Source organism: Girardinichthys multiradiatus, chromosome 13 (genome assembly GCF_021462225.1).
Source record: "Girardinichthys multiradiatus isolate DD_20200921_A chromosome 13, DD_fGirMul_XY1, whole genome shotgun sequence".
NCBI lineage: Eukaryota > Metazoa > Chordata > Actinopteri > Cyprinodontiformes > Goodeidae > Girardinichthys > Girardinichthys multiradiatus.
In genome coordinates this window covers 2,078,315-2,100,756 of record NC_061806.1, presented here as the reverse complement: position 1 = coordinate 2,100,756, position 22,442 = coordinate 2,078,315, and the positions used below count along the sequence as shown (strand labels likewise).

Genomic DNA, 22,442 nt, shown 5'->3' with positions numbered 1-22,442 from the left:
TGTAAATTTTCCAAGCTAAAACCCAGATTTAATACTTTCTTTGTCTATGTATTTTAGTATTTGTCTTCTTTAAAGTACTCTACCAATGCAAAAGCCCTAAATACTATATTACTTTGTACTGAATTTATAATGTAATCAGCCAAAACTTTGTTTTTTTCTCCTTTTTCTTTTTGTAATCTCTGTACTCTTGTCTGTCTTAAGTCTCGACATACATTTATAAGTTCATCTATGTATTTCAATGTACATACTTTGTAATAAAAAAAAAATAATAAAAAAATAGGGTCAACCGATCCATGTTGGGTTGATGGATTTTGAAAAATATTTGACCCACCGCATGAGTTGCCCAAATAAAAAAAACACAAATCCCATAAAAAATAACTCATAATGGGTTAAACATTTCATAACCCAACATTTGGGTAGATAAAATATCTCAGCATTTTTAGTGAATAGCATTCCACTGCATTACAATACCATTATACACCACTACATGATTGTTGACTTTCAGTTATCCCAGTTGACAACACTGCATTGTTTGATTCAAAGGGTAATTCTTCTATCTCAAGATACGTTTCTGATCATTTTTATCCTCTCTGTTCTGCTGAGTAATTAATTACTTCCACTATAATTATTTTTATTTTTCTCTACAATTAAAGTATTTTCAGACATTCTCTGACTCAGCAGTTTTTAAATTGCTTGAACTGGAGGCTTGGGCAAAGTTAAATCTTTATCATGAGCTCTTCCTTTACTGCCTTTTTAATTGCATCGGCATAGGTAAGTTTTTTTCCTCTGTGTTGATATTTCGGATCTGGACTGCTCTTTTATGTGGTTCACATCCTTTAAAAGCAGCAACATGCTCTCCTCCACACTTAGCACACTGGGCCTTAGCTCTACAGACTGCAGCAATATGCCCAAACCATTTGCATTTATAACAACTTATTGGTGGGAGGAATGTATGGTCTTACTGCGTGATGATATATCCAATTTTAACCCTTTTTGCTAATCTATCCTCTAGAACCAACATGACAAACTTACTTGGACGTTTGATTCCATCTCTTGTAACAGGCAGTTGTTTAACTTTTAGTGCCCGAACAGCCTTCACATTATTACGGATTTCCTTTTCAGTCAGTTCAGTTGATATTCCAGATATTACACCCATAGTCTTTCCTCTTTTGTCATATTTCTGGCTTCATCACTTTTCCCAATAAAGTCTTGCACCTCATTAGTCCTTACTATCTCTACACACAACCATCAAATTACCATCTCTTTAAGGTTTTGACCGTATGTACCTCACCTACTACCTTGTATATTGCCTTTTAAAGGACTTTTAACTTTTAAAGGATTCAAAGTACATGGCGATTGTGAGTATCACTTTGATTTTTAATTTTTTTATTTTCCTCGCCTTTTTCCTCATTTGAATCTAATTCTTAACTTTTCTCGCTTCCTTGATTGATCGTATGCCATTCTTCTGCATTTGTATTTCTTTTACTTTAATCGTGCTCAAATTGTGTTCATCTATTTCCTCGCATTCTTCCATCTCACTTACTGGACTTCACTCAGATTCTTACGAGTCCTTGATCACAACTCAGCCAGCTACAATGCAAATCAAGCCAAACTCCAGTTCCTCAACGGAAAACATCTTCTATTTTTTACGGCAGTTGGCAAACAACTTCTTGGTGAATTGCCACAACCTTCAAAGTTGGATCTGGATCAGAATCTACCCTACTTTATAATCTTCTTTTTGAAACTCCAGTTTTTTTCAAACATTTTAAAATATCCACAAAAAGTTTATCCAATGAGGCTCTTTGAAGTAATTATCTAATCTTTAATTTATTATTGTTATGAACATTTCTGACTAATACTTCTCTTTCATGTGAGTATTTATTATAATCTAAGCATGTATGCTTCAGTTTCCATTTGTCTGCAATAAACGCAATATCCTGTAGCATATTTGCAAAACATTTTAATTGTGCTATTTAAATCTGTATGATCTTCCTTTATTCTGACATTTCAACCTAAAAAGACTCACAATAAGAAACAAGATGGCGATTAGACAAGTTTATTGATAAAAGTTAATATCTTTGGCGCTCGGACCCCGGAGGAAGACATGAAAACTGAGAATAACATGAGCTTGAATTAACGTTTTAGGCTTAGAATTAGATATGCCTTCCTCCCTTGGGATCCGATACTAGTGGTGGAATGAAGGCCTAAGAAGTTAAGGGAGCCGGGAGGAGTATGGAAGGGAGATGGTTGAGGTGGGGCGGAGAAGGGTCGAAGCTCAGCTGAAGAGCGGGGAATCCATGACTGGAGGTCCTTTAAAAGCGAAGCCTTGGAGGATGATTGATTGAAGACACATGCGGATCTGACACTGATTGGATGGAGGAGAGTCTTTCAGTTTGAATTTTTGTCAAAACTTCCTTTTCTAAATTCACCCACTTTTGAACATTGTGATATTTAGCCTTAACTTATCTACAGGGGTTGGACAATGAAACTGAAACACCTGGTTTTAGACCACAATAATTTATTAGTATGGTGTAGGGCCTCCTTTTGCGGCAAATACAGCATCAATTCATCTTGGGAATGACATATACAAGTCCTGCACAGAGGTCAGAGGGATTTTAAGCCATTCTTTTTGCAGGATAGTGGCCAAGTCACTACGTGATACTGGTGGAGGAACACTTCTTAACCTGTAATTTAACTATGCTCCTGACTTCATATTCACCTTCAAATCTACATTTTTCTTTTATTTGAGTAACAAACTGCAACATATAGTATCTTCATATGAACTGAAAAGAATTATCCATGCATTTGTGTCATTGCGTTTGGATTATTGCAATGCCCTGTTTACTGGTTTAGATAAATCATTCCTTTAACATCTCCAAGTCATAGAAAATGCTGCGGCCAGACTACTTACACATTCTAGCAAGCAAGCTAACATGACCGCCATTTTATACTCTTTACATTGACTACCAATTGATTTTAGGATTCATTTTAAAATTCTCACACTAGCATACAGAGCACTAAACAGCCAGGCCCCAGATCATCACACAAAATATACTGCTGCTCATTGGCTTCTTTCAGAGGCTCAGAATTTTCTAGTTGTTCCACGCACCAGTAACCGAGCCTTTCAGTCTGGATCACCTCATCTCTGGAACTTTCCACCTTCATTAAACACAATTCATTACGGTGCAATGAAAATTTTATCTACTTGTTAAGACAACAACTCCTGTTTTAGATAATGGAAATCTAAATCTTCATTCAATACCCAACATTGTACACTGTGTAATCACTCCTGCAATTTTGCTTTCATGAATTCTATATTTCTTTCCCTTTTCCAAATAATCCCTTCATCTGCAAAACAGTGAGATAACCACATACTTAAAATACCTCAGTTTATTGATGTTGAAGCTGAGTGTTGTATTCGATGTCTTAAATAAAGTGAATTGAACATAAAGCTCACTTGGTTTATGGCCTCTGTGGCACTGTCTGCATTTCCACTGGTGCCAAACAGTAACAGTTTTATGGTGCCTGAGTTGGTGCTGCCCTTGGTGCTGCCGCAGTTTAACACTGGATTCACGATAAATGATAACTCCAGCCCTGCTTCCTGTATAACGGCAAAGTGAGCTCACATTAATTAATCTTCTTCCAAACCATACAGATGTCAAGCACAGCATATGGGATGGGCTGCTTTCTCTTTGGAAAAAAAAAATATATATATATATATATATATATATATATATATATATTAGCATATTTCATCCGACCAATAAAAGAAAAGTGTTTTTAATACAAAAAACGTCAACCTTCAAATAATCATGTACAGTTATGCACTCAATACTTGGTCGGGAATCCTTTTGCAGAAATGACTGCTTCAATGCGGCGTGGCATGGAGGCAATCAGCCTGTGGCACTGCTGAGGTCTTATGGAGGCCCAGGATGCTTCGATAGCGACCTTTAGCTCATCCAGAGTGTTGGGTCTTGAGTCTCTCAACGTTCTCTTCACAATATCCCACAGATTCTCTATGGGGTTCAGGTCAGGAGAGTTGGCAGGCCAATTGAGCACAGTGATACCATGGTCAGTAAACCATTTACCAGTGGTTTTGGCACTGTGAGCAGGTGCTAGGTCGTGCTGAAAAATGAAATCTTCATCTCCATAAAGCTTTTCAGCAGATGGAAGCATGAAGTGCTCCAAAATCTCCTGATAGCTAGCTGCATTGACCCTGCCCTTGATAAAACACAGTGGACCAACACCAGCAGCTGACACGGCACCCCAGACCATCACTGACTGTGGGTACTTGACACTGGACTTCTGGCATTTTGGCATTTCCTTCTCCCCAGTCTTCCTCCAGACTCTGGCACCTTGATTTCCGAATGACATGCAGAATTTGCTTTCATCCGAAAAAAGTACTTTGGACCACTGAGCAACAGTCCAGTGCTGGTTCTCTGTAGCCCAGGTCAGGCACGTCTGCCGCTGTTTCTGGTTCAAAAGTGGCTTGACCTGGGGAATGCGGCACCTGTAGCCCATTTCCTGCACACGCCTGTGCACGGTGGCTCTGGATGTTTCTACTCCAGACTCAGTCCACTGCTTCCGCAGGTCCCCCAAGGTCTGGAATCGGCCCTTCTCCACAATCTTCCTCAGGGTCCGGTCACCTCTTCTCGTTGTGCAGCGTTTTCTGCCACACTTTTTCCTTCCCACAGACTTCCCACTGAGGTGCCTTGATACAGCACTCTGGGAACAGCCTATTCGTTCAGAAATGTCTTTCTGTGTCTTACCCTCTTGCTTGAGGATGTCAATAGTGGCCTTCTGGACAGCAGTCAGGTCGGCAGTCTTACCCATGATTGGGGTTTTGAGTGATGAACCAGGCTGGGAGTTTTAAAGGCCTCAGGAATCTTTTGCAGGTGTTTAGAGTTAACTCGTTGATTCAGATGATTAGGTTCATAGCTCGTTTAGAGACCCTTTTAATGATATGCTAATTTTGTGAGATAGGAATTTTGGGTTTTCATGAGCTGTATGCCAAAATCATCCGTATTAAGACAATAAAAGACCTGAAATATTTCAGTTAGTGTGCAATGAATCTAAAATATATGAATGTTAAATTTTCATCATGACATTATGGAAAATAATGAACTTTATCACAATATGCTAATATTTTGAGAAGGACCTGTATGTATATATATATGTGTATATATATGTATATATATATATATATATATATATATACATATATATACACATATACACCATATATATATGGATATATATATATATATCCATATATATATATATATATCCATATATATCCATATATATATACATACATATATATCTATATATATATATATATATATATATATATATATATATATATGATATATACATATATATATATATGTATATATATGGATATATATGTATGTATATATATATATAGATATATATAGATATATATGTATGTATATATATATATATATGGATATATATGGATATATATATATATATATATGGATATATATGTATGTATATATATACATATATATAGATATATATGTATGTATATATATATATGGATATATATGGATATATATATATATAGATATATATGTATGTATATATATATATGGATATATATGTATGTATATATATATATATGGATATATATATATACATTTGTGTGTGTGTGTATGTATGTATGTATATACGTATATGTATATATATATATTTATATATACAGGGGTTGGACAATGAAACTGAAACACCTGGTTTTAGACCACAATAATTTATTAGTATGGTGTAGGGCCTCCTTTTGCGGCCAATACAGCGTCAATGTGTCTTGGGAATGACATATACAAGTCCTGCACAGAGGTCAGAGGGATTTTAAGCCATTCTTCCTGCTGTTTGTCAATGTCCCCCTGGGCAAAGCACTTAACCTCAAGTTGCCTACCGATCTGCGTATCGGTGTATGAATGTGTGAGCGTTAGTGAGTGTAATTGGGTGAATGTGGCTCTAGTGTAAAGCGCTTTGAGCGGTCTGTATGACTGGAAAGGCGCTATATAAATTCCTTTGTGAGACCATATGCTGGTGCGGTTGGCCCTGGGTTCCTCCTAATGCAGGACAATGTTAGACCTCATGTGGCTGGAGTGTGTCAGCAGTTCCTGCAAGATGAAGACATTGAAGCTATGGACTGGCCCGCCCGTTCCCCAAACCTGAATCCAATTGAGTACATCTGGGACATCATGTCTCGCTCCATCCACCAACCTCACGTTGCACAACAGACTGTCCAGGAGTTGGTGGATGCTTTAGTCCAGGTCTGGGAGGAGATCCCTCAGGAGACCATCCGCCGTCTCATCAGGAGCATGCCCAGGTGTTGTAGGGAGGTCATACAGACACGTGGAGGTCACACACAATACTGAGCCTCATTTTGACTTGTTTTAAGGACATTACAGTGTAGTGTGTTTTTCCACTTTAATTTTGTGTGTGACTCCACATGCAAGTCTCCATTGGTTAATACATTTGATTTCCATTAAGGGTTTGTGTGTGATTTTGTTGTCAGCGCATTCAACTTTGTACAGAACAAAGTATTCAATTAGAATATCCCATTCATTCAGATCTAGGATGTGTTATTTAAGTGTTCCCTTTATTTTTTTTGAGCAGTGTATATATATATATATATATATATATATATATATATATATATATATATATATATATATATATATATATATATATATATATATATATATGTATATATATATATATATATATATATATATGAGATCAGGAAATTTTAAATATCAAAACTGCTCAGAATCTAAGGAAGTGACTTTTTACATGTAGTAAGCATGTTGTCCATGTGTACAAGCATGATACTGTAAAAACATGTACACAGCTTCTTATGCTGCAAACTGAGTTAAAATTGACTTTTCTGTCATATACACTGCCCTTAAGCAAGTTAAGGTTTTGCTGACTCACTGCTCTGCAGGATGTGAGATTTAAACTTCACTTTTGTGTTTACTTATGACATTTAGGGTGGGGCAGTTTTAAAACCTAACAACCCTGACAAAGGTGAAACCTCTATAAACATTTCTTGAAACACAGGTCTTATCTTGCTGCATTTTGTCCTCCTGCCCTCAGTCTGATGGCCAACAGTGGTAAAATATATAACTAAGAAACAATAAGGTCTGTAATAAATATTTTATTTGAAAATAAATACATTTTCTTAAAATAGAATCAATAACATTACAAAAGGTCAGGGCAATAGAGATGAGAAACAGGGAAGTTGGGAGGGGTACCCACATAAAACAGGGAGTATAATTTCACGTTAATCTACCATCTTAAGACAAGTTCCCACAAAACAGTGGTTTGTACATTCTCAGCAGCTTGGTTGGAAGGTGATCCATCCCTTACGCTTGCACTAAACATGCAGTCTACGTGATGTGAAAGCTTTAGGCCCCGCCCCCAGACATTGGTCTACTGTATCTACACATTGTAAGAAAATGTGGGTTATAATCTCTTGTCAGCACATCAAAAATCAGCCACTGATTTAGGTTTATATCAGTTATCGCCTAGAGTACCTTAAGTGTGTCCAGGTCAACTTCACCTCTAGTCTACAGTACAAGGATACAATACAGAAAGGCTGTAGTAATCAGGGCACTGTCGGTTTAGGCCAGAATCATTTTCATTTGGGACTGTGAGGTTGTCCTGCTGCAGAGTGGGTACTTTGTGCTGGTCTGTACATCAGCTTTTCAATGCCCAGTTTGTCTGGCAGGTTTGGAGGCGGCAGATGGACAGAGGACACCAGAGCGACTGTGCAGGAGCAGATTAATGCATGAAGACCTCTTACACAGATGCACAAATGTCACTGCAAAAGGAAGTTTTCACACAAAAAGAAAAAAAAAAAAGCACCAAAGAACGTGTCTATTAGCCAATTGTTGAGTCATCAGAGAACTTGCTCGGCGACCTTAATTAAGACAACTGCGAGAAACATGTAATTTAAATCTAATCAGCAGGAAAAGCAGCCAAGTAAACTAATCTACGGCAAACATGACAGCTGTGCTCCTCGGTTAGGGGCTCCAGCAGATGAGCTCTACAGGTAGAGGCAGCTTTTAACAATGATTAAACTAAGTGCTGCAAACAAGTGCTGTGTCCAAACGCTGAGGTCTCTGACGGCACAGCCTCCCTGCAGCTTCAGCAAACTGGGGCGATGGATTTGTGGAGGTGGACAATGTTCAATGGAATTTAAATGCACCAATGCACATACGTACACACACAGACCAAAAAAAAAAAAAAAATCACAACCTAAAACTAAAAACATTCAGATGCACAGCTTTCAATCACTCTTTGTGTTTAACAATGCTACTTAAAAAATAGAATATGAAATGATTTAATTTGTGTTTTTGTTTGTTTTTATACATTTATTCTTACACATGTAAGAATGCATTTGACTTGTGGCAGTGACATTTCAAGACAATAATTAAAGTACATGTTCCAATAATTCTGTCGTAGCTAAAGAGCATTGATCACGTTTGATACATTTAATCTAGAGATGCTACTACTTTGAGGCCAATTTCCCATCTCTAGTTTTTGAAAAGCTTTGACCTGCTGACATTGATTTTTAGCCAATTCTGATTTCTCTTGAAGAGCAATGATATAAAAAGATATACGAACAGCACTCTAAATATTTTCTTCTAGCCTTTCTGGTGTCAGCCAACATTATTTGCTACTTCAGGAGAGATGTCACACTGTGTGTATGAAGGGATCAGTCACTGTAAAACTATATCTTACGATTTTAATTTACAAAATAATTAGGGTTGACTTTTGAAACTAGCTTTAGCATATAAAAAGAACAATTAAAGCAGTGGGGCTAGCATTGCTACAACCACAGTTTCTGAGACAGCTAAAAGACTACCAACATTTCCAAATAGAACAGGTTCTGTGACAGTTGTTGAAAGAATAATAAACTAATAATAATAAAAGACGGTACGTTTTCTTTACTCCCTTAAGTCTTCCTGTTGTCTGTTGAAAGTTTTACTCTCTCTGTGTACCCTCTTTCAGCCTGAATGAACTGCAAACATTTTGGACATGTAGGAAATAATTACCTTTCAACAAATAGCTTCTTGCATTAATGAGCTTTCTCTGACTTGTGATGCTGAACATTGCTAGCTTTGATTCTTCTTAATATTAGTTACATTTCCACACAAAACAGTGTTATCAATGAAACCTGGCAGCAGAAATTAACTGATCAGAACAATACTTTTTCATTGGCTGCGGAAACAGGTCAGGGCTGGTCAAGTTGAAAGTCATTTAATCTTTAATTTAATCAGAAGAGTTTCCAAATGAATGTGCAAACAATTCAACATAACCCCATAATATCCTCTTGTCAGTTCAGCAATTCTGCACAACCTCACTCTACCCACTTGGAATTGTATGCTTAGCTTTTATTTTTTTGAAGAGCCAGCCTTCAAAATCCAAATAGAAAATATCCCCAACTCCAAATACCCCAATTTCTGCCTAAACGAGTTCAGAAGACTTTTAACTTGTAATAAAGATGTTTGCTGCCAGTCGAAGGTGTAATCAGAGCAAAAACACTTTTACAAATGCAGCAGAATCATTGCAGAATCAGACTCTCTGTGTAATCTTCCCCTACTGTATTTGTAAAATCTAACCAAAAGCTTTGGTACTGTAGGCACATGTGCTGAGGGCCAGATGGTTACAGGCAGAGCCTTCTACATACGGATGCCTCAATTTCGCCAAAAGTGACAGATCTTCCTGGCACCAGCTCAAAGGAAAGAGGAACCTGGCACTTTTTCTGCCACTTTACTCTTTAAAATTCTCTATGTGCTGTCATATACATAAACATAGAAATACCCAAACAGAACTGAGATTGTCTGCTTTTGCTGTGCTACTGTGGTCATTCTTTGGGGTGTCCAGTTTGAACACACCACATCAGCCTCCTCCTCAACAGCTCACTGTGCTTGACTGCTGTTTGCACACAAAGTCTGATATGAAGTCAAACTCATTCTGTCCCAGGAAGAGCTCAGGCAGCTCCTGAACACGATCCAAACCCAACTCCAACACCAGTGAAGTCAGAACTTCCTCATCAATTAGATCCATGTCCATTCCATTTAGCCCGAAAGGCCCACCAATATGCTGCACGCCTGAAAGCTGGGCTTGGCCCATGCGGTACTGAACTCCATTGGGGAGGTGGTGACCAGTGGTTGATCCCAGCGGGTGTCCGTGATACTGAGTGTTGAGTTTCTGTAGATGCATGCTCGCCATGAGCTGCTGGGATGTGAGGTTGCCGGGGAGGTACTGGTGCGGGTGTCCACTCTGTTGTTGCTGCTGCTGGGGGTGCATGTGGTGGTACTGCTGCGGGCCCTGGCCATTATACATCATGTTTCCATGCATCATCTGATGGTGATGGTTGGTCATGGGAGCTCCATTCACAGGGCCACCTATGCCTCCTGGTCCCATGATAGTTGGTCTCTGTCTCATGACACCCTCTGTGTTATTCTGAGGATTCCTGCTGTAGTGCAACACCTGACCATTTGGTGGCCCGCGCAGGCCGGGCTGGCCGTTGTGTTGCGGAGGTCCATTCATGCTCATCCTGAAGCTGTGAGTCATGGGCATCATCATGTGTTCAGCCATGGTTAAGTCTTCCCTAAAAAGATAATGCGAACACATAACCACAATTATTCTTCTAGTGATACCATTGATGAAAAATAACAAGCTTAGAATACCAACATTGCTGGAGATAGGCACCAGCTCCCCCGCGACCCACTATGGAATAAGCTGTAGAAAATGACTGACTGACTGACAGAATACCAACATTTTACACATTGTTAGTTGATTACATTGGAGAATTGGTAAAAACTACTCAGTTCCTTTCAGTTTTTCTCTCATGTATACCCATAATTTTTCACTCTTCAAATGAAACCTACACCAACTAACAACCAATTCTGAGCATAGAAAGGTCCGTCATAATTAGACACAGCAAAACAGTCACAGGCTTCAAAAAATCTAGATTCAGCAGGGGAAGAGAAGCGCCTGTGACCTCTGCTCACTTATTTGAAAGGAAATTCATTATTGAATAAGAAAACAGGGCCGTTAACATGTTTACGAATTCAGTACTTCCAGAGATGTTGTTAGTGGGTAAAAAGTATCCATAAAGTATTCATGCCCCATGGATTCTTGGAAGGGTGAGAGCTGTTTGCAGTTCACCACAGGCCACGTAGACGACACAGCAAACAAGTGGAAGAAAGTGCTCTGCTCACTTTAGGCGAAAATCTTCTTTTTTGTTTGGCCAACATGAAATGTGTGGTGAAAACTACCACTGAACACACTGTCCACACAGTAAAACATGGTGGTGGCAGTATCATCCTGTAGGGATGCTTCGCTTTGGTGATGACAGTGAAACTGGTCAGAGTTTATGAAAAGATAGATGTAACCAAACACAGGAAGATCCTGAAAGAAACCCAGTGAGAGGCTGGACAGGACTTGGCACTAAAATGGAATGGTTTAGATGTGTTAGAATGGCCCAGTCGAAGTCCAAGCCTCTATCTTACCAAGGATCTGTGGTGAGAGTAAAAATTATGTTAGTCTCTAATGTTACTGAGCTTAAGTCTCTAGATATTCAAAGCGGATAAAAAAATAAATAAAAAATACCCCAAAAGATGCACAGTTGTAATTGCAACCAGAAGGTGGTTCTACACAATATCGACTCAGGAGAGAAAAATACAAAAGAGCAACCCTCTATTCAGAAGTTTTACTATACAACACTCTAAAAACCATAACTCATTTTCCTTCCACTTCACAAATATGGGCTTCTTTATCTTGCCCTATCACATTAAATACACTGAAGTGTGTAGTTGCAACGTGACAAAATGTGGAAAAGGTTTATTGCATAATCCATGTATAATTGGGTGTGTCTTCTTAGACCAACAATAGAATTATTTTAATTAAGAGAAACTGCTCTAGTCAATGGGAGCATTAGAAAACCTCCAAAATTACACCATCAAAGAATTACCAGTGGACTTCAGTCAGACTTGAGGGGGCAGCAACACTGCAGCCTGGAGGATACAGAGAAACACACACACACACACACACACACATCTTCCTCGTAATTTCAAAAACACAACACACTGCCTCTACAATCATATCTGATGTTCTCGCCACAGCAACAACACATCCTGTTCACATACATCTCCACATTTCCTAACATGACCGATGTGTTGGGAATGATTCCCAGTATGTTCGTAACAGTGAACAAGATGATCCTGGAAACACATTGTTCGGCATTCATGAATGCATTTTAACAACATGAACACTGCTGCTGTTTCTAACAATCCGATCTGTTTAATGGTGAGAAAACAGACAGTCTACAGCTGCCGATCACTCTGAACTCACTGTCAATACACCTTTCAAGCAGACCATTATTACCCAATCACATTGGATCGTTTAACAGGAAATCTATCACACAGGCTGCGAGTATCCGACTGATTTCTATAATGTAAATAAATGCCAATGGTCGTCACAAAAAAGGACAAAGCGCTGCCTCTCCACGTTTTTATTAAAGACAAATAGAACCGATCACTTACCCGATGGTTTAAAGTCAAATCCGTACGGAGAAGTTCGCTAAGTGCCGGCTCGTACCTTCAGCTGATGTTCCGGCTACATGCAGCCCTACAGCGGATTCAAACTGTGTGGTTTATCAGTCTTCAGAGGAGTTTGTTTTCTGGGTCAGCTCAGGGATTATATACATGCAGAAAGCATAGAGAGAGGGAGGCAGGGAGGGGACTGAGGAGGAGCCTCCGTCCTCTCCGTTTCCTTTGTTGTCATTGGTCCTCCCCCTTAATCACTTTGCAAAGAAACCTTCACCTCCGCTGATCCAGGAGCAGCTCAGAGCTGCACGTCCTGCATGCACCAGGCTGCCATCATTCTGTTATTAGCGATCTCACTGCTGACTCAAAGCTTTCGGTTTCAACACATACAGTGGACTTAGTTTTATCTCAATGACAGGACTCAGAATTTAAAAAGTGTCAACAAACAAATGCCTCAATTAGTCATTAGCGTACAAAAACATAGATTACAATTCACATACAATAAAACCAACAGGTTGTGGCCACAGTAGTATGCAAAAGCAGCTTTGATATGACAGGAGAAGTGGTTTTTCATATCACTCCCCTATAGTGCGTTTGCAACATCCACTCACTTCCAGTCCTCCACTCTGGAGGACAAACAGAGCAGAGCGAGTGTGGTGGTGGAGCACAGAGGGTCTGTTAACAGAATAATGTTTCTTAGCTGTTGTAAACAGCCCCTTGGAATGCAACGGTAGCACACATTATCTGGTTCATTTACCTTTATTTTTCATTTTATGACAGAATGTATGATAATGTTAATGTATTAAGTTATGTTTAGAATCTTATTTATCAAATGAGCATCCATTTTTCAAAGTCAGTTACTGGTTTGGAATTTATAATGGCCCCATGTGGCCCCCTCTCTGAAAAATGTCTGGAGGCATCACTGCCCAGCAACATGGGTATTATACTACCAATATCTCAAAACAATAATGTAAGGCAAAAATGTCTACTGCAGTAGGTGGTCTCGTAAGCAAAAACTCAAGCAGTTTAAGCAGCATCAAACATACAAAGAACAACTGTTATTGAAAAACTCTAAAACAGACATCATTTTCTTTAAATCAGGGCTATTAAAGTTTTGAGAGTTGAGGTAGAAAATTATTCCTTCAACCCCTCTTTTTTAATTGAATTGCTGATAAATATTCCATTCTTTTAAATATTAGTAATTTGATCTTTGGTTTGGATCCAAAGTTTTTGGAAGAGTGGGAAGTCTTTCACTTGGCCAGCATGTTTTAGGACAATTATCTAGCTAGGCGTCTGTGATGGATCACTGAAAAGCACCTTCTTGTCTCTGTGATGTGACCATTGAGTCTATGTCACGCCTAGGTGTCTAATGCTGTGAATGATGGGATTTGAAGTCGACTTACCAGTCCCTTTGTTCTCTGATAATGCAGTCAGGCATAAGAAGTTACACACAAACATCCATGCTCACAGTAACTGGATATCAGTAACTGACTTCACTTTGACTAGAAATGTTGTGGTGTTTTAAAATGGCAGCTTCACCAGCTGTGAGATCTCATTATATCACATGTGTTGTGCCTTAATAAACTCTTTGTTAAAAACAACTTCTGACCGATGAACAGTAGCTGCCCATCAGATTCAACCTTTGTGACAATGCTGTTATTACATGCAGCAATAATTTCACTTATAGATCTGTTGACTGTCTCAGAAAAATAGCAATTCAGAAAACATTTAAGATGTATGCAGCTGCATAAACTTAGTGATTTGCAGCTGTGCACATTGTGTTTATGTCTTCACTATATATTATGCTTTAGATGTGTTTTGCACCACTTACAATGCCAAAACTGGAGCAAAAACATACAGCAAGTTATGTTTTTCAAATCTGTTTGATCTGTTGTGTGGAATACATGCACCTGCAGGGAAGAATTTGAGCAGGTGTAAAATGTTAATTTTGGGGGAAAAATATTTTTTTGTGTGACTTAAGATTTACCAGTGTGTTTCTTAGTACAAATGCTCAGTTCTACATGAAAGTATAGCCTTATATAGTACCACTGGATCTGATTCACCAAAGAACTGCAGGTCACATTTGTTATTGAGTGTCACGGAGTGACATTTTGGACTTTGCTTTATGGTTTCTTTTGATGGTTTATTTTGTCTAGATGTTTCTATTATGTTATTAGTTTGTTTTTGCTCCCTCTACCATCTCCTTGTGTGTTTTGCCTCCCTCTAGCTCTTAGTTTCTTTTGTGGTTGCTTTCTTATTATTTTTTGTGGTATTATTATTATTATTATTATTATTCATCCTTGGATTTTTAGTTAGTATCTCTGTGTTTTTAATTATGGTTAGGTATTTGTTCTTATCCCAGCTTTAGTTATTGTTTACGTTTGGTTTGTTTATTTTTGTAATTTAGATTCTTCTTAAGGGCTCTTTGTTTGTTCTTGGGTTATTGTTTTGGTTTCTATATTTTCCCTCTAGTTTCTCTGTGTACTTTAGTTCATAGTTATTCTAGTTCTTTATTTCCTCCTCTGATTTATTCTCTTGTTCAGTTTGTGTTTTCTGTTTATTCCTTTCACTCTTCCTCAGCCTTTGTATTTGTTTCCCTGCCTCCTTGTCACACCTGTTATCAGTTCCCTACTTGCCCTTTGTCTCCCTCGGTATATTAGTTGGATTTGTGTCATTGTGTGTTGCTGGTTCCTTGTTTGTGTTCGTCAAACCTCGTTCTCGTCCATGATTATGCTTTGTTTTTTGCCACGTCTTGCATTGGGAAACCTGCAGGGATTTTGTTATGTTTTTGACCTTGTAAAATAAATCTTTGAATTGCAAAGATGATCCTGCCGAGCTCTTGTCTACACTTTGGTCTGATCCAAAACCACAACGTGACATTGAGGAAAATAATTTTGAATATTAAAGAATGAAAGTTGGGGCAAAGAAAGTTTGCTAAGTTTTAGCCCGGCACCTACAGGATTTCAATTTTCAAGAACTTTGATTTCAAGTTCAAGGATTTCAATGGTGCAAGGAGCGCAAATCTTGGGCTGTGGTCAAGGTAAAACATGTATTGTTCTCTGATGAGTCCACCTTTACTGTTTTCCCCACATCCAGGAGAGTTACGGTGTGGAGAAGCCCCAAAGAAGCGTACCACCCAGACTGTTGCATGCCCAGAGTGAAGCATGGGGGCGGATCAGTGATGGTTTGGGCTGACATATCATGGCATTCCCTTGGCCCAATACTTGTGCTAGATGGGCGCATCACTGCCAAGGACTACCGAACCATTCTTGAGGACCATGTGCATCCAATGGTTCAAACATTGTATCCTGAAGGCGGTGCCGTGTATCAGGATGACAATGCACCAATACACACAGCAAGACTGGTGAAAGATTGGTTTGATGAACATGAAAGTGAAGTTGAACATCTTCCATGGCCTGCACAGTCACCAGATCTAAATATTATTGAGCCACTTTGGGGTGTTTTGGAGGAGCGAGTCAGGAAACATTTTCCTCCACCAGTATCACGTAGTGACCTGGCCACTATCCTGCAAGAAGAATGGCTTAAAATCCCTCTGACCACTGTGCAGGACTTGTATATGTCATTCCCAAGAAAAATTGGCCGCAAAAGGAGATCCTACACTATACTAATAAATTATTGTGGTCTAAAACCAGGTGTTTCAGTTTCATTGTCCAACCCCTGTACTTGTTGATGAAGTTGCCCATTAAAATAGATCTGATTATATTTTTACTGGGTTTGTGTATTTTCCTAACATCTAACAAGCAAGGGGCATCATTTTAACTACATACATGTACTGCATAAACTAGGATTGTCAGAATGTACTGAATTTTTTCATCTGTGGTCCTCATGAAACTTTATAAAAATCGTTAAAGGCTGCAGCTTTCTCACCAGTGTCTAGCTGTGCTGTTCAGGGAAGAGGGGGCTGATGCAGAAGCTACAGAACCTCTCACCACTTTCATTGTATTGCACAGCTCTGTACTACCATTATGTTCTTGGGAAAAAGGATGAAGTACTGCATGTGAGAGTCTGGAGGTACCAAAAAAAATATCAGAGAGAAAACAGAGAAAAAAAATGCAGAAGCTCACTGTGGGTTTGCTTGGGACACCTCAGACTCACTGCAGACACATTTATCTTAAAGCTGATGTGAGATCAGAATCTGTTAGGATATATAATTGTTCAAATTATGAAGTACATGAAAATACCAAATAAAAGGAGGCATGAAATTTGAACTAAAGTTCTTTACCATTATGCATATATCTTTAATGTCGAAGCTCTTGCTTGTCTTGTATTCCACCCCGATGGTCTACAGCTTGGTCCAGTTAGATGAAAAAGTGGCACACCTGAACACAAAGCAGAATTGTAGCATACACATGCAGATTCTCAATCAATTAAAGACTGTTGCTCAAATGGTAAATGGCCTGCACTTGTATAGCGTTTTATCAAGTCAGAGAACCCCAAAGTGTTTTATACTGCAATCAGTCCATCCATCCATTCATACACACATTCACACACTGACAGTGGTAGGCTACATTGTAGCTATAGGTGCCCTGGAGCAGACTGACAGAAATGAGGCTGCCATACAATCTGCACCACTCTGACCACAGCAAAACGGGTGAAGTGTCTTGCCCAAGGACACAACGACTGAGATGGACAGAGTGGGGGTTTAAACCGGCAACCGTTTACAGGACAAACCCCTACGTTGCCCCCGATATAAATGTTTTATGATAAAGTCAGTAGTTGGGGATAACTCTGAACACATCAGTGTGCCTTGGTCCTCAAGGCACACAGCCCTGCATGTTTTAGATGTTTCTATGCTTTAACACGCCTGATTCAAATGATTGCAGTTCAGCAAAAGCCTGTTAATCAGCCGTCAATTGAAATCAGGTGTGCTGAAGCAGGAAAACATCTAAAACACACAGAGCAGTGTGCCCCGAGGACCAGGGCTCAGTAACACAGCACTAGATGACAACAAGGTGCTTCAAAAATGATCCTTGGTACATGTTAAATCTGCATCAACAGGCATTTATGGTATAAATTCTCCACCTTAGCTGTATGGTCCTTTGATGCCAGTTTGCAAGAAATGTAAACAAGGGTTGTTAGTGTAGGATTTTTCATAGCCAGCAGAATTTCTTTTTTTATAAAGAACTCAAAGTATCAACATGAAAAAAATTCAAGGTTTTATTTGAAGGGTTGATTTTATTAGGATATTAGCTTTCATATTTATCTTGATGAGGACTGGAAAATAGTTGACATTTTCAGGCAAAGGGCAGGGACAGACAGGGACACTGGTGAAAATGTTCAACCTTCTTTCTGCAAAATACAAGCACAGTAAAATATCTGAATGGAAAATTAAGACATAAGATGTTACTTTTATTTGTAAACTGTCTTGTCTAAAGCTAAAATATGAACCTCCATGAAACCCCAGAACAACTACCACAGCAGATCCTGGACCTGTCTAAATCTTGGTGAGGAAATAAATCAGCTCCAAGTCAGTGAAAGTCACCAAGATAAGGTTGGTTAAGCTCTGTTACAGCATCTGGACATCATCGTCAGTACTGTGAAGAACATAACATTAAACCTTTAAATTGCTTTACAAATAAAAAACATTTTAAAGACAGCCTGTATTAGCATTTTACTTTGAGGAATCACAGATGAGACTCACATGACAAATTGTGTCCTATAATATAAAAGTAACAATGGAAATTTCTGCAATTTCTTGACATATTTATGTAATACATGTTAAATGCATTTGACCAATATGATTGTTTACCAACATGAGACTGATTAGCTGACCAGTTTCCTTGAATTATAATTCTACTCGACACATTTACCAAAAACCTAAGTAATGATTCACAATTCAGTCTGAGTTAACTGTATTTTAAAAGAAGAAGGTATGCTAGCATCTGTAAAATATCTGATTAAGAGGTCAAACTGTGTCCTACTGACTAATAATTTAATTTTATATAGTTTTGACTGAAATGGAAGTCAAGACACAGAGGACAGCGCATTAGCTACTGTTGTCCTCTAGATAAGCAGATTCACACAGTATGTTCATATTAAGCTTCAACCAGCTGGTTTTTTTCTAGGATAGAAAAAAACTATGGAGCAGAGACACAGACAGCAGCTTCACTGACATTTAGGTTGTTGACTGGTTAGCGGTGTGAGCTCTTGATCCGACAAAATCTGGTTACAAACTAGCAACAGCTGCAATCATCTGACAGAAACCTGAATACAGATTCTCTTTATAAAAAAAAAAAAAAGACAGGTTACTGTTCAGTGTGAAGGGGATAGAACACAGTAGCAGCTCAATCACAAAGTTACACTGATGTTAGCAAATGTAATATAGTAACAGCTTTATATGCAGTACACTGCTAAATACTCTCTACTGCAAAGTAAACAGTTCACATGTTTTCATGTTTATGATCAACTCCTTCTAAAAATGGGATAGTCATGTAGATTTATCTTTATTCTCAAAAATACCTAAAATCATGTTATAGAGTGGCTTAATGCAGTCATGCTACAGCGAATTAGCATCAGCTAGGAACGAGAACCCCTGCGACACTGCAAAGATAAGCAGGTCAGACGAGGGATGGATGGATGTCTCCAAGAAGCGTTAAATCTGAGCAATTAAACACAGATTTGAGGGAGAACACACTTACACAGGTCCTTCTCAAAATATTAGCATATTGTGATAAAGTTCATTATTTTCCATAATGTCATGATGAAAATTTAACATTCATATATTTTAGATTCATTGCACACTAACTGAAATATTTCAGGTCTTTTATTGTCTTAATACGGATGATTTTGGCATACAGCTCATGAAAACCCCAAATTCCTATCTCACAAAATTAGCATATCATTAAAAGGGTCTCTAAACGAGCTATGAACCTAATCATCTGAATCAACGAGTTAACTCTAAACACCTGCAAAAGATTCCTGAGGCCTTTAAAACTCCCAGCCTGGTTCATCACTCAAAACCCCAATCATGGGTAAGACTGCCGACCTGACTGCTGTCCAGAAGGCCACTATTGACACCCTCAAGCAAGAGGGTAAGACACAGAAAGAAATTTCTGAACGAATAGGCTGTTCCCAGAGTGCTGTATCAAGGCACCTCAGTGGGAAGTATGTGGGAAGGAAAAAGTGTGGCAGAAAACGCTGCACAACGAGAAGAGGTGACCGGACCCTGAGGAAGATTGTGGAGAAGGGCCGATTCCAGACCTTGGGGGACCTGCGGAAGCAGTGGACTGAGTCTGGAGTAGAAACATCCAGAGCCACCGTGCACAGGCATGTGCAGGAAATGGGCTACAGGTGCCGCATTCCCCAGGTCAAGCCACTTTTGAACCAGAAACAGCGGCAGAAGCTCCTGACCTGGGCTACAGAGAAGCAGCACTGGACTGTTGCTCAGTGGTCCAAAGTACTTTTTTTGGATGAAAGCAAATTCTGCATGTCATTCGGAAATCAAGGTGCCAGAGTCTGGAGGAAGACTGGGGAGAAGGAAATGCCAAAATGCCAGAAGTCCAGTGTCAAGTACCCACAGTCAGTGATGGTCTGGGGTGCCGTGTCAGCTGCTGGTGTTGGTCCACTGTGTTTTATCAAGGGCAGAGTCAATGCAGCTAGCTATCAGGAGATTTTGGAGCACTTCATGCTTCCATCTGCTGAAAAGCTTTATGGAGATGAAGATTTCATTTTTCAGCACGACCTGGCACCTGCTCACAGTGCCAAAACCACTGGTAAATGGTTTACTGACCATGGTATCACTGTGCTCAATTGGCCTGCCAATTCTCCTGACCTGAACCCCATAGAGAATCTGTGGGATATTGTGAAGAGAACGTTGAGAGACTCAAGACCCAACACTCTGGATGAGCTAAAGGCCGCTATCGAAGCATCCTGGGCCTCCATAAGACCTCAGCAGTGCCACAGGCTGATTGCCTCCATGCGACGCCGCATTGAAGCAGTCATTTCTGCAAAAGGATTCTCGACCAAGTATTGAGTGCATAACTGTACATGATTATTTGAAGGTTGACGTTTTGGATATTAAAAACACTTTCTTTTATTGGTCGGATGAAATATGCTAATTTTGTGAGATAGGAATTTTGGGTTTTCATGAGCTGTATGCCAAAATCATCCGTATTAAGACAATAAAAGACCTGAAATATTTCAGTTAGTGTGCAATGAATCTAAAATATATGAATGTTAAATTTTCATCATGACATTATGGAAAATAATGAACTTTATCACAATATGCTAATTTTTTGAGAAGGACCTGTATATCCTGCTCTTAAATTGAAAATATGTGCTCTTGAATTTTGGTAGTAAATATCCCCCATAGAGGAAACTGTTGAAAATCGATAAAATTTAGAAGCTGACGGTTGGAGAACTTTGATCATTGCATAAATCTAGCAAAGGTTTTGAAAGCAAGACTGAAAAGTTAACAATAACTGACAGTAACAGTATACTAAGTAATGATCCTAAAGAAATAAAATTTTTAGAACATTTTGCAAAAATCTATATTCAAATAATATTGATCCTTTCAACTTTGACACAGATACAGTTTTAAATGAGATTAATCTTCCTACATTAAATGAGTAACAAAAAAATGGCTCTGGAATTAGTAGGTAGTGAACTCCATGAAGCAGTTAACAGTATGCCTAATGGCAAAGCTCCAGGACCTGATTGTTTCCCTGCAGAATTCTGCAGACCTTTGGTCAATGCTGTCCCCCACCTTCTAATGGGTGGCCACACAAAATTAGGAAACCTAAATGCTCTCTCAAAGAAAGTTTATACATATTTTATTCCAATAGTTACTATCTGTACCAGTAGATACATCATGATCCCATTTATTGATAAAATCAGCTTCTGAAAGTTTATTGTAGGTTTTGGAGTGTAGCTTTGGGGGTTAAAGTTTAAATAAGCTAGTTATTACTAGAGAAACTTCTAGGTTTATTTGTTTAATCTTAAATTTGGACTGGACAATAGATTTTAGTTAGTGAAGCATGTATTTTTTTTATCAATGCCACGAAAATCTTTTGAAACATTAAAGGGTATCACATTTTTTGTATCCCTAAATGATTATTTTGCTTTGTTCCATATTGAAAAGTTGAGAGCCCATTTATTTTACAGGTTGTCAAGGTTGTTCCAAGTTGGTGTTCGTCCGCATAGGAGAATCGAAGACCTACTTATGTTGCGATATTCCCACCAGGGTGGCAGAGATGTATTTGGCAGAGATGATATTGATGCATTTCCAAATCCATTTTAAGATATATTGTTTTCTATGCACCAGGTGACATTTATTATAATAACATTTATACGTTTGGAAGTTTCAGTCCTAACATTTTTGTCTTTTGTAAAGTTTTTTAATGTATGTGTGGGGGTTTGGTATCGAACGCCAAAGTGTTCAAAATTAAATAAATACATGAAACATTATGAAAGAAGTATCTACATCACTGAATAATATATAATGATTTAATGTGACAATGAAACTGTGAAATAATTGAATGCATATTAAATTTTACCTAAAAATTGTAACGATTGTTGAGGCTATTTTTATGTAATTCCAGCAGTTTTTTTTTTATTTCAAAAATGTAATTTTTTAAAAGTCAGCCTTTATTTAAAAAAGCCAGCTTTTATTTTATAAGGATGATTTTTTTTTTCCCATGGCCAGTTATTTCATAATGTCACTTTACAACTGAATGACTGTGGGGTCATTCAGCGTCAATGGGCTGGACCTGCATCCTCATTAGCAGAGCCTTACATAGAGATTTCCTGGGTACCTGCTCCCTGAGCAGCTACTGGGCCAGCTCAAGGTTTAGGAAGGATGGTGGAGTTTCTTTAACTTCATTCAGCTCT

The 22,442-nt window shown here is 38.6% G+C and overlaps 1 protein-coding gene across 1 annotated transcript; it reads right to left on the bottom strand.

Annotated features, from left to right (window-relative positions):
- Positions 1-7,174: 7,174 nt before the first annotated feature.
- On the bottom strand, positions 7,175-12,743 carry cited4a (Cbp/p300-interacting transactivator, with Glu/Asp-rich carboxy-terminal domain, 4a). Its single transcript, XM_047384315.1, has 2 exons — positions 12,591-12,743; positions 7,175-10,654 (listed from the first exon to the last, which is right to left on the bottom strand). The coding sequence occupies exon 2, from the start codon at positions 10,639-10,641 to the stop codon at positions 9,952-9,954; it is 690 nt and encodes a 229-aa protein (XP_047240271.1). The 5' UTR covers positions 10,642-10,654; positions 12,591-12,743; the 3' UTR covers positions 7,175-9,951.
- Between the last annotated feature and the right edge of the window lie 9,699 nt (positions 12,744-22,442).